The sequence below is a fragment of the Haliotis cracherodii genome, unplaced genomic scaffold (assembly GCF_022045235.1).
Source record: "Haliotis cracherodii isolate W230 unplaced genomic scaffold, xgHalCrac1.p SCAF_24, whole genome shotgun sequence".
Taxonomy (NCBI): Eukaryota; Metazoa; Mollusca; class Gastropoda; order Lepetellida; family Haliotidae; genus Haliotis; species Haliotis cracherodii.
In genome coordinates, this window is record NW_027266280.1 from 5,513,700 (window position 1) to 5,526,828 (window position 13,129).

General features: G+C 41.7%; 2 protein-coding genes across 4 annotated transcripts in view; one reads left to right on the forward strand and one right to left on the reverse strand.

Annotated features, from left to right (window-relative positions):
- LOC139472523 (uncharacterized) overlaps window positions 1-949 on the forward strand; it is a 78,914-nt gene extending 77,965 nt beyond the window's left edge. Inside the window, exon 13 of the mRNA XM_071255002.1 lies at window positions 129-949. Coding sequence (XP_071111103.1) covers window positions 129-949 — 821 coding nt within the window. The remainder of the gene's footprint in view (window positions 1-128) is intronic.
- Window positions 950-7,282: 6,333 nt separating this feature from the next.
- The window catches only part of LOC139472258 (synergin gamma-like), a 44,008-nt gene continuing 38,161 nt past the window's right edge, over window positions 7,283-13,129 (reverse strand). For all 3 annotated transcript variants that reach the window (XM_071254657.1, XM_071254658.1, XM_071254656.1), the window contains 4 exons: window positions 12,929-13,026; window positions 11,179-11,386; window positions 9,780-9,871; window positions 7,283-7,887 (listed from right to left, as the gene is read on the reverse strand). In XM_071254657.1, coding sequence (XP_071110758.1) covers window positions 7,645-7,887; window positions 9,780-9,871; window positions 11,179-11,386; window positions 12,929-13,026 — 641 coding nt within the window. In that variant the 3' untranslated portion in view covers window positions 7,283-7,644. The remainder of the gene's footprint in view (window positions 7,888-9,779; window positions 9,872-11,178; window positions 11,387-12,928; window positions 13,027-13,129) is intronic.

The following is a 13,129-nucleotide window of genomic DNA, read 5'->3' on the forward strand; positions in this document are numbered from 1 at the left end:
TCTGTTAAATTGTTGAACTACCCTTAAGAATGGGTTATTATTATCATCATCATCATCATTATCATTATCATCGTTGTCGTTGTTGTTATTATTATTATTATTATTATTATTATTATTATTATTTCCAGATGAATTACTTCGATACCCGCAATGGTCCTTACACTACAACGAAACACTCATAGAAATTAACGATCTCATGCGTGACCTGGCCGCTGCATCTGTAACAACTCTCCCACCACCAAGGCAGAACCAGATGAATCAGTTCCAGCCCGCCCAGCCACTCCCTGTCCAGGGTGTCCAGCCAGGGCTACTCCAGGGTCAAGGTGTGCAAGTTGGTCATCTGGAAGGGGTCAACATGAACCTTCAAGGGGTTCATGTGGATCAAGTTGGAATGGGGCATGGCCATACACATGGGGTGGGACATAGTCATCATGGTCAAGGTCATGGAGGTATGGGTCAAGGTCAGGGAACATTGGATCAAGGTCACAGAAGAATGGATCAAGGTCATAGAAGCATGGGACACAGTCATGGTCATGTCGGACAAAGTCATGGGAATATTGGGCAAGGCATTGGCGATATTGGACAAGGAAACATGGGTCAAGGTCACATGCAATCACTGCAATTTGGTCAGTCCCAAAACATTGGCCAACAAGGCTTAGGTAATAATTTTGGGCAACCTGGTTCTCAATTTGATCAGCATCAGACTGGTGGAACATTTATTCAGAGAGCACCAACATTTCAAGTAGATCCCTTCTCAGCAATAAATGGAAATATTCAAGTGGACCCTATACAGAGTGTGCACATAGGTCAACAGACAGGGAACATGGGCCGTGTTGACATTTCAAGAAGCGGAGGGACGCAACGCTTCCAGAATGTCGGTGCAAACACAGGCCAAGCTGATCTTCAAATAATCTCAGCTCGGGAAATGAAGTTCCTGCCATGGAAATGACCACCGACAACACTAATCCTCATGAGCATGCACGTTTTTATCGGTCACATACATGTCTCCAATAGTGTTGTGTACTTACACTATTTTAGTATCTATGAGGATTGATATTTTGTACAAAAATGATTTGACCAAATGCTTGTTAATGCACTAACATTACACATGGAAAGATCAAGCATTAAACCTGTGCCATGGATGTAAATCTAAAACATGGTACATTTATTAAGCTTGGTTCTTGCAGCGCTAATGAATCATTCTGTGTATCATCTTTGTAATTATTTATCATTGAATATCTGGTCCAAAGATCAGTGAAGTATTGTTGAGTTTATATGTTCGCTATTTGAATGTAAACACAGACTAATTCTGACTGCATTTACTAAAACATATTGAAGAGATTGTGATGCTACACCAACTCACTTGTGCACATCTTAAGGGTCGAGTATGGTCCAGGTTTTTAAAAATGCGATCCTGTCCTATTTTGGAAACATGAATAAAGACACCTCGTAAGTCCAGCTTCTGTTGCCATGGTCTTTCTGTCATACCATGTACAACAAATTGATATAAGTTTATCCCCACGCCATGTCAAATGGGGATCAACCAGTCTTATAACAAGAACGCAACCTTTCCAATAGCTTCCCACTGCCTCCCATAATTACAACCAATCAATTTATGACAAATCTGGTACAAAAGTTATCATTGCAAGTCCTTAAAGGGGGACAAGTCTCCACAATCTGGTGCCATGATTGGTTTCAGTCTCACCTTCTAATCACTGGCCTGAGTATGATACATTGTTTGTGTGTAATTAGGGTACTCATCAACTACTAGATTGACATCCATCACACATAATGGTTCTGAAAGACTTGAGCTATATTTCTGGCACTGCCAAGTCTAGTTCTCTTTAATGTACATATTGAGATTGCCTTTGTAGCTGTGCCTGTGTCAACTCTCCTGTATGTTATTGGAATCTGCCTTCTATGAGTGAAAATGACTGTTTACTTTTAGACTGGAGAGTACCAATCTGTGGTTTGCTTTCGACAGAGTTGCATAACAAACGAAATTCACAGCTACTAAGTCAACATGTTTACCTGGAGTGTTTTGTAGTATTGTCAGAATCATTCGCGAAGTATTTCTCTGATACTGCTGATCTGGAATTTTGGTTGAATAAAACGCATAAAACAAATGTTTGTTTATTTATTTCATCCATAATGGTATGGAAAAAACTTATTTATTGAAGGGGCCTTCTCAAAACTTTATACAATCGTGTGAGGTTACAGTTCATGGAAAGACGGAAACCAAACAACACGTTTCCTGACGACACACATAATGAACACATGTCATCTTGTTCAGTCTCACCTAAAGATGGATTCTACACTATGAGAGACGAGAATCTCTGAGCTGATATGATTGATCTCATTTGCTCTGTTTCATTAACATTCAATTCATCGAACTTGCTTCATCAGTTTCCTCTCAACAAAGAGTGAGTAAGTAAGTGAGTGAGTATGGTTTAACGTCGCTTTGAGCAATATTCCAGCAATATCACGGCAGAGGACACCAGAAATGAGCTCCACACATTATACAAATTTGGGAAATCCAACCTGGGTCTTCGGCATGACGAGCGAACGCTTTAACCACTAGACTACCCAACTGCCCCCAACAAAGAGTGAGTCAAAATGCTTAATGCCACATCAGCAATCTTGCAGCCATTCGGGGCAAGAACAAGGAAGAAACATCAGACTTATTTCATCTCGATCAGTCAATGGTTGTTCATGGCCTCACTCAGCAATATTCCATCTGTAAATAATTCCTTCTGGACAAGACGATCCAGTGATCGATATTAAGACAAGTGTCCCACACTGTTTGGGTACGATGACACACAAAGAACCAAGTCACCTGATCCATTTAGTCTAGGTTGCTTGGGAACAAGAATAACCTGGATCAAACACGGGGATTTCAGTGAGTGAGTGAGTCTGGTTTTATGCCGCTTTTAGCAATATTCCAGCAATATCACGGCGGGGAACACCAGAAATGGGCTTCACACATTTTACCCATGTCAGGAATCGTGATGAGCGAACGCTTTAACCACAAGGCTACCCGGCCGCCCCACGGGGGTTTCAGGGCAAGTACTTGTCCCTGACTAATACCCTGTGTGGCAATGAGGTTTTTAATGTTAATTTCTTCAACAGTCAAATCATCTCTTCAAGAAACTCACCCACACCATCAGTGTAACATACATTAGCCTATGTTCGAATAACCCCACATTTCAACAAGAAAATCATCCTTTATCTGAGATAGCCCAAAAAATATTTGTTCACAATTTGTTTGAGGAGTTCAACAAGCATATATAACAATATGGACAATACAAAATAAATATCAACAAGTCGAGAAACAAAGACTTTGTAGCAAACGTTGCTTAAAGTTTTCAAACATCCCAAATGTATGAACACCAACTTAAAAATACCTAATCGTGAGTGTGAAAACACTTTGGGAATGTTTTTTGTTTCTAGGTTTAGTGGAATGTTAGGTCACCAGTATTGTCAATACCTCATGATTTTGAATACATATACTATGTTGTATACTCCCCAGGGAGCTGAGAATGAAATTTCATGGACCACTGATCCGTTGACCGGGGTAATAACAATGTAGCACTTTGAGAATGCCTTATTTTGGGTTTACACACAAAATGTAACGATAATTTTCCTATTGAAAATATACAACGGAAGATACATAGAAACTGGCATCAATCAACATCATCAACACATTATATACACAAGCAATAACGGACATATCACCATGATTATAACTAGTACTATGATTTGCACAGTGCCCTAAGACCTAAAACAACATGCATGTATAACTGATTTTATAGCTAAAATGGATAGAATTATCAATAAACCGCCGGCACGTTATCAAAAATGAGCAGGCCACTGTAACTTGATAATGCCCTCATATTGCTTTACGACAGGCCATTATAACGCCCATTAATAGGCGACGTCATAGGATAGGGATAGGTGACGTCACGTTCAATAGTGACGTCATCTGGTTTGTTCTATGACCTTTCCATATTTGTAGAAGTGGGTCAGTGACATTCATGTTGATTGCAGTAAATGTTTCAAAACCGATATTGTTGTTTGTTGTTATTTGATAACAAATTCTATCCATTTTAGTTATAATAACGGTAACGCTTTTTTTCAGGGCATTATCATTTGCAGAAGCCCTCGGTCTTTTCAACCGCCCTCCTTGGTCGGGCAATTAATGGAAGACCTCGGACTTCTGCTAATGTTAAGGCCCTGAAAAATTGCGTTACCCTTATAATAGGATCCTGTCAAATGACATCTGAGGCTGGAACAATGAAACCAACAGTGATCTTTTTTTAATTAGGTTTGGCTATAAAGCAAAAACAAAACGCACTCTCGTGTGGTTTTACTGATACATGTCAATATGAAAAATATTCCTTTGGATTCTCTCACTGTATACACAACTTATTTTAATTACATATTAATATCCATTCCAAATTAACATTTAAGAAAGCTGACCTGAAATATTGTTAAATGAAAAGGCATGAATGTTAAATGAAATTCCAAGTTCCATGACAAAATATTTTACTATCAACATCTGATGAAAATACAAATAAAAAGCAACTTTTTATAGGCTTAAAAAAAAAAGTCTTGGTTTCTCAGGCACCACCTCATGATCATAAAGTCGGCTGCAAGTTTCGTTTTTATTTCCATTTATCAAAAATAAATTTTTAAAACTAATTCTTAAAAAGAATGCGAGCGACTATAAGCATGCATTTACTTCCCTTTACATGTGCACTGCTTTTCTGCGCAGCTCATGTTATGGTCATGGGGGCAATAGGAGTTTGTATGCTTGTCTATGTAGGGAGGCCCTTTCCCAGGTTGATGGTTCACAACTGTTTTATTGGTTACATACTCGTTTGAACAAGCAAAAAAACAACAACACTGCACTATATTTTCAAAAGTCATTGCCTGAGAACCAATTCTGTAATTTTTGTAAGCCTAATGTATTTAGCATCATGTATCTTAAATAATAAGCATTTAACAACTTGAATGTCATTCAAATGTATATTCAGCTCTAAGGGAATATTTTGATAGGAACTTATGTATGTAATATTTTCATACATCAGCTTCATGTATGATTCAGAAAACAGAATAAAATCAAATGAAATCTTTCTGTTCTTCATTCCTAAACAATAATTGAACATTTAAATGAAACCATTTTTTCTTCTTTTATGGATCTGATTTGCCTAAATTTTGAAAAATATGTGGGTGTGTGTTTTTTTCAAAACTATATTCTCACATAATACAAATTGTTGTATGTACAAGTATTTTGAAAACAACATCACATTTTGGGGTATCAATAATACATTTCTTTGCAAATGACTAAAAATCAACCATCCTCACATCTTTATAAAGTTAAATGCCCTTGTCCTGGCTAAACTAGAATACCCAAATTAAGAATGACAATTGGTCTGGTGAGACTGATCTTAAATTTTCAAAAACAGCTATGTGCAGTTTCATAATTATTTCAAACATTTTACCAGGGTATTGAAACTGTAACCAACTTCTATTGACAAGAACACTCTTGTCATCCTCTCAATATCCTTACACCACTAAATAACATGTTAATATTTCACCCTCACAGACAAAAAAACCCACACGTCTATAAAGCAAACACACTTGTGGCCAATGGCTGTCAATTAACATGCTGATACATGCCCGTTGTGGTCGACCAGCTGAGAAGTCAGGAGCCACGATTATCCGTCCGATTATCCCTCCTCATTCAAGGAATTGGTGAACGAGGTTTTTTGCCACTGTCAGCAATACAACAGAGGGGACACCCAAAATCGACTTCTTAGATTGTACCCACATTGGGAATCGAACCCAGGACTTTGGTGTCTGGAACAAACATGTACCATTCTACTGCCCCACCGCCCACTATATAACAGGCGATATGATCATCTGCATTTCATCTTACAAGACAGAAGGCTGTGATCTTGTTGACTGTCATGTGAAACAACATAAACTCATATAACATGAATCGGCCATTATACCTTGTGCAATTCACAACTTTTGTAAGGTTAAATGAAAGGTTTACAGTCTCACAGTTTTTGCTCAACTTACAAAAAAAACCATGTACATAATAAATACTTGTTTGTTTGCTACAAAAGAAAATGCATCAGCCATGCAAGTGGTGACACATGGAGTTACCTCCCTTGAACAGCTTCGCTTCTCCTGACTTCCATTCTTAAGTTGAACCAACGACTTCTGGCATCAGGTATCAGACATTTGATTAGCAATGTCATATTTTAACAGCAAAAAAAACACAACAAAAAATAAAGCTTTTTTCCATAAACAGTGGAACTCTAACAGATGTATTAGAGTGCAATATCAGGTTTATATTTGGTCCCTGTGATCTATGCTTCGATTTATTTTTTGAAAGTATTTTTGGAAAGCAACAATGAATTAATAATCTTGAGCTAAAGAAACGTCCATTTAGTAACTGACACCAGAGATTGTGACATACCGTTTCTATCTGGACAACAATATTTATTAAAATTAGATCTATTACTCCAACCGGAATACCTCTCTCGAGTGAATATCGCCAACACCTCCATCAGAGCTCAAGTGAGGCAAACATTCTTATCAGCCAATCAGTATCTGGGCTTCTAAATTCTCAGTATGAGTAAGCAAAGCATTTAGACAAGAATATCTGATTTCTGTACATCAAAAACAAACAAAAAGGCCAGTTCTGAATATAAATAATAATGGTGGCATCATAATATTGTTATAGATATTTTATACACTTGTTTTCTCTTATGTGGTTTTTTTTCATAAAAAGTACAATGAATCTGAATTGGGGTGGTCAAGTAATGGCATCTGATGGGTTCAAGGACACACGCATCTTTCAATTTGATGGGTAGTTCAAGTTGGCTCAGCATTCATTTGGTCTGACCTTCAATGGAGGCGTCAGATATTCATGCAGAGATATATCTCATGGGTGTAAAAGACCTGGTTTTAATGTGATTGTTATAACAATCAGTGTCAGTGTTATAACAGCTGTAAAGTCCATGTTATATCAGTTCTACTTGAGTCAGTGTTATAACAGCTCTAAAGTCCATGTTATAACAGTTCTACTACAGTAATTCTCATAACAGCTCTGAAATCTGTGTTATCACAGTTCTACAGGAGTCAGTGTTATAACAGTTCTAAAGTCATTGTTATAACAGTTCTACTGGAGTGTTATAACAGCTCTGAAATCCATGTTATAACAGTTCTACTACAGTAATTGTTAAACAGCTCTAAAGTCCATGTTATAACAGTTCTACTACAGTAATTGTTATATCAGCTCTGAAGTCCATGTCATAACAGTTCTACTACAGTAATTGTTATATCAGCTCTGAAGTCCGTGTTATCACAGTTCTACTGGAGTCTGTGTTATAACAGTTCTAAAGTCATTGTTATAACAGTTCTACTGGAGTGTTATAACAGCTCTGAAATCCATGTTATAACAGTTCTACTACAGTAATTGTTAAACAGCTCTAAAGTCCATGTTATAACAGTTCTACTACAGTAATTGTTATAACAGCTTTGAAGTCTGTGTTATCACAGTTCTACTGGAGTCAGTGTTATGGCAGTTCTACTGGAGTCAGTGTTATAACAGTTCTACGGGAGTCAGTGTTATAACAGTTCAGGAAGCTTGAGGGCAGGTAATGTGGAGTCGACACAGTTGATCCAGAAGTTGGCACAGGGAGCGTGATACTGCCGGCCCCCGTACGTCAACTTGGCAATCTCTTCATTCTGTTGGAATGACTTGCAGCGGGCATCCACATCCAGGAGACAGACACCACAAGCACTGTGTTGAGCCACATCACTGTCAGATTTGATGATCGCATGAAAGAAGTTGAGGGTCGTTGGTTCCGGCTGTGAAGGAAAGTGTGAACATTCGTCAGCCACCACAGAATCCAAAAACCAGACAGTTTTCATAACTGAAGTAAAATAAACATACAGTAAACTAGTTTTATAACAAACACCCATATAACGAACTGACAGATATAACGAAGTATATGTTTTAGGGACCTGTCCATTTGCTGTATATATGCTGTATATATGGTTATAACGAACTACAGTTATAACAAATTGAAATTAGTGGTCCCTGTGAATTCATTATAACAGTTTACTGTATATTCTTAATGTTCTGTATAGCGCCTCACAGGCAGCTTGGGTTGTATACTCCCCAGGGAGCTGAGAATGAAAATCGAGTGCTCACTGATCCATTGACTGGGGTAATAATAGTGTAGCGTTATGAGCATCCACTTAGTGAATGGAATCTGGCGCATTATAAATGCACTTCTTCTTCTTCTTATTATTATTATTATTAGTAGTATTAGAGACAGTTATAACTCTGATCATGTCCCGTACCTTATCTTCAATCATACCCCTTTTGCATTCTGATGACTTTGACCTTTGACAGGAATCGTACTTTACTGTAGAGAACAATGACGAGCACTTAGGCTCCACCCACTCCTTGTGTATGACCAGCACTGAGGCTCCACCCAGTCCCTTATTATACCCCAAACACTGACCAGCACTGAGGCTCCACCCACTCCCCATGTATACCCTGACACTGACCAGCACTGAGGCTCCTCCCACTCCCTGTGTATACCCCAATTCTGACCAGCACTGAGGCTCCACCCACTCCCCATCTATACCCTGACACTGACCAGCACTGAGGCTCCACCCACTCCCCATGTATACTCCGACACTGACCAGCACTGAGGCTCCACCCACTCCCCATCTATACCCTGACACTGACCAGCACTGAGGCTCCACCCACTCCCTGTGTATACCCCAACACTGACCAGCACTGAGGCTCCACCCACTCCCCATCTATACCCTGACACTGACCAGCACTGAGGCTCCACCCACTCCCTGTGTATACCCCAACACTGACCAGCACTGAGGCTGCTACCACTCCCCATGTATACCCCAACACTGACCAGCACTGAGGCCCCTCCCACTCCCTGTGTATACCCCTACACTGACCAGCACTGAGGCTCCACCCACTCCCTGTGTATAGCCTGACACTGACCAGCACTGAGGCTCCTCCCACTCCCCATGTATACCCTGACACTGACCAGCACTGAGGCTGCTACCACTCCCCATGTATACCCCGACACTGACCAGCACTGAGGCCCCTCCCACTCCCTGTGTATACCCCTACACTGACCAGCACTGAGGCTCTACCCATTCCCCATGTATACCCCGACACTGACCAGCACTGAGGCTCCACCCACTCCCTGTGTATACCCCTACACTGACCAGCACTGAGGCTGCTACCACTCCCCATGTATACCCTGACACTGACCAGCACTGAGGCTCCACCCACTCCCTGTGTACACCCCGACGCTCCCCCTGTATACATACCCCGACACTGACCAGCACTGAGGCTCCACCCACTCCCTGTGTATACCCCAACACTGACCAGCACTGAGGCTGCTACCACTCCCCATGTATACCCCGACACTGACCAGCACTGAGGCCCCTCCCACTCCCTGTGTATACCCCTACACTGACCAGCACTGAGGCTGCTACCACTCCCCATGTATATCCTGACACTGACCAGCACTGAGGCTCCACCCACTCTCCATGTATACCCGACACTGACCAGCACTGAGGCTGCTACAACTCCCTGCCACTCCCCATGTATACCCCGACAGTGACCAGCACTGAGGCTCCATCCACACCCTGTGTACACCCCGACAGTGACCAACACTGAGGCTCCACCCACTCCCCGTGTACACCCCGATACTGACCAGCACAGAGGCTCCAACAAAGAAGGCAGTCAAGTTGTTCCAGGCCAGGTCAATGTCCTTCAGGAGCCGCTCCAGGGAGGCTGTCTTTATACCTAAAACAACAACACATAGGTACAATGTGACACACCTGACTACAACAGCCGAAAAGGAAATACAGTAAACTACATTTAAAATGAACACGCTTAAACGAACTGAAGGATAAAATGACTGTATTTTGGGTCCCGGCGAATTGAGCTATATATTGTATTATATAAAGTTGATGGATATAACGAACACACTTATAACAAAAAAACGGATATAGCGAACTCAGTTTGTGGTCCCCTGTGTACTCTGTCAACGATAACGATAAAGAGCAGAACAAGCTGTTAATCCCTGAGCTGAGCTCTTCACATGTCACCAATCAGCCTATCAAAACATCCACGGCCAAAATGGCAATTATCAATTGACGGTAACTGTTCTAGACTGATACCTTACTCAAATTAGACCCTCAATAAACAAGTGACATGAAATGGATTTATTCTGTACATGTACAGTCATGTACAGACAATGACCAGCAGTGAGGCTCCACCCACACCCTGTGTACACCCCGACAGTAATCAACCATGAGGTTCCACCCACTCCTCCTGGAGTTACCTACAAGTGACATGAAGTGGATTTATTCTGTACATGTACAGTCATGTACAGACAATGACCAGCAGTGAGGCTCCACCCACACCCTGCCTTCACCCCGACAGTAATCAACCATGAGGTTCCACCCACTCCTCCTGGAGTTACCTACAAGTGACATGAAGTGGATTTATTCTGTACATGTACAGTCATGTACAGACAATGACCAGCAGTGAGGCTCCACCCACACCCTGTGTACACCCCGACAGTAATCAACCATGAGGTTCCACCCACTCCTCCTGGAGTTACCTACAAGTGACATGAAGTGGATTTATTCTGTACATGTACAGTCATGTACAGACAATGACCAGCAGTGAGGCTCCACCCACACCCTGTGTACACCCCGACAGTAATCAACCATGAGGTTCCACCCACTCCTCCTGGAGTTACCTACAAGTGACATGAAGTGGATTTATTCTGTACATGTACAGTCGTACTTTGGTTTTTATCGAGTAACATGATGTCACATGATTTGATAAAAGATGTCGAAATGCGTATAACGAACAACGGATATAACAAACTAAAATTAGTGGTCACTTTGAGTTCATTATAACGGTAGTTCACTGTACATAAGTTCTAATACTTGAATTTATTGGTGTCATTGGCTGTTCTAGAACAAATATTTTCATTTCTTTTGGTTCCCTTACTTAAATAGCTTTGTAATGAACACCTTCAAAGCTGCAAGAATCAGCTATCCTGGAAAGTGAACTCAGTGCACGTGTGATTGTCTCACCTGACCCTGTCATTGCTGCCATGATTCGACAGGACACACGGTAGATCTCAATGATGCCGTTGACATACTCTGACCCCTGGGATGACTTGATGACCTCGTTACAGACAGCTGACCGGCTCACGGAGTTGAAGATGTTGTTGGCATCCTTGATCATGCGGCAACAATTGTCGAAACAACGTTCCCACTGGTACTCATGATTGTTGCTCCCCTGAGGAAGAAAAATAAGCTTCATAAGCTTCTGAGCATCTAGTGAGTGAGTGAGTTGGGTTTTAACAACACTTTTAACAGTATTCCAGTAATATCGCAGTGTGTCAGCTTAATGTGGGAGGAAAACCCGAAATAATGCAGGTCTCAAACGTTTGCCATTTCGGTGAAACCCACGAGCATGGGATGGTGCTGACAAACCTAGAAACATAATCGGGGCTAACTGGTATTCAAACCCACAAGCATAGGTTTTTGGTGTGCCCAAGGTGCACAACTCTGCACAGCGAATCGCGGCGTCTCAGACAACTGGGCCACCCGTGCCCCCTTAGCATCTAGTACAGGATCAGATACATAGCAAGTGACTTTGATATAACGCCACATTTGACAGTATTTCAGTTATATCTTGCTGTGGGAGGCAAACCCGAAGTGATGCAGGTCTTACACGTTTACCACATTGGTGAAACCCATGAGCACGGGTATGGTGCTGACAAACCTAGAAACAAACTCAGGGTGAGTCTGAAATTTAAACCCATTACATGCTTTAGGCATGCCTAAGGGACACAACTAACTCTGCACATCCTAGATGATTGGGCCACCCATGTCCCAGGTCCATATACGATAATGCATCATAAGCTGGGTTAAACACTCTGCACATCCTAGATGATTGGGCCACCCATGTCCCAGGTCCATATACGATAATGCATCATAAGCTGGGTTAAACACTCTGCACATCTTAGATGATTGGGCCACCCATGTCCCAGGTCCATATACGATAATGCATCATAAGCTGGGTTAAACACTCTGCACATCTTAGATGATTGGGCCACCCATGTCCCAGGTCCATATACGATAATGCATCATAAGCTGGGTTAAACACTCTGCACATCTTAGATGATTGGGCCACCCATGTCCCAGGTCCATATACGATAATGCATCATAAGCTGGGTTAAACACTCTGCACATCTTAGATGATTGGGCCACCCATGTCCCAGGTCCATATATGATAATGCATCATAAGCTGGGTTAAACACTCTGCACATCTTAGATGATTGGGCCACCCATGTCCCAGGTCCATATACAATAATGCATCATAAGCTGGGTTAAACACAAACATTCTGCACATCTTAGATGATTGGGCCACCCATGTCCCAGGTCCATATATAATAATGCATCATAAGCTGGGTTAAACACTCTGCACATCTTAGATGATGCCACCCATGTCCCAGGTCGGGTTAAACAGCATTTCTGTTGTATGACAGAATGTCACATCATCAGCAGTTAAATGTGGGACACAGTGCTTGATTGTACATGTTTAATGCATTTGTGTAACCTGTAAGCAAAGGAATAGTGCAGGAAGACCAAGGACTATAACTGAGGTGAATCCAGGACTTAGACCCTGGTATCCTCCTTGAGGGGACACCAGAAATGGGCTTCGCACATTGTACCCATGTTGGGAATCGAACCCCAGTCTACGTAATGACCCAACACTCTAGCCACAAGGCTACCCGACCACCGCCATAAGATACGTGGAGTGTGATTGACTTACATGTGTCTCCCCGTCGATGTTGTACCGGTCGGCCAGCGCCCGCATCTCACCTCCGCCCACCAGCAGTGTCTGGGCCATCACCGGCTGACTTAGTGTCCCTGAAACACAGATGTCTCCCTACAGGCAGATGTCTCCCTACAGTCAGATGTCTTACAACAGTCAGATGTGTCACATCAGTCAGGTGTCTCACTACAGTCAGAT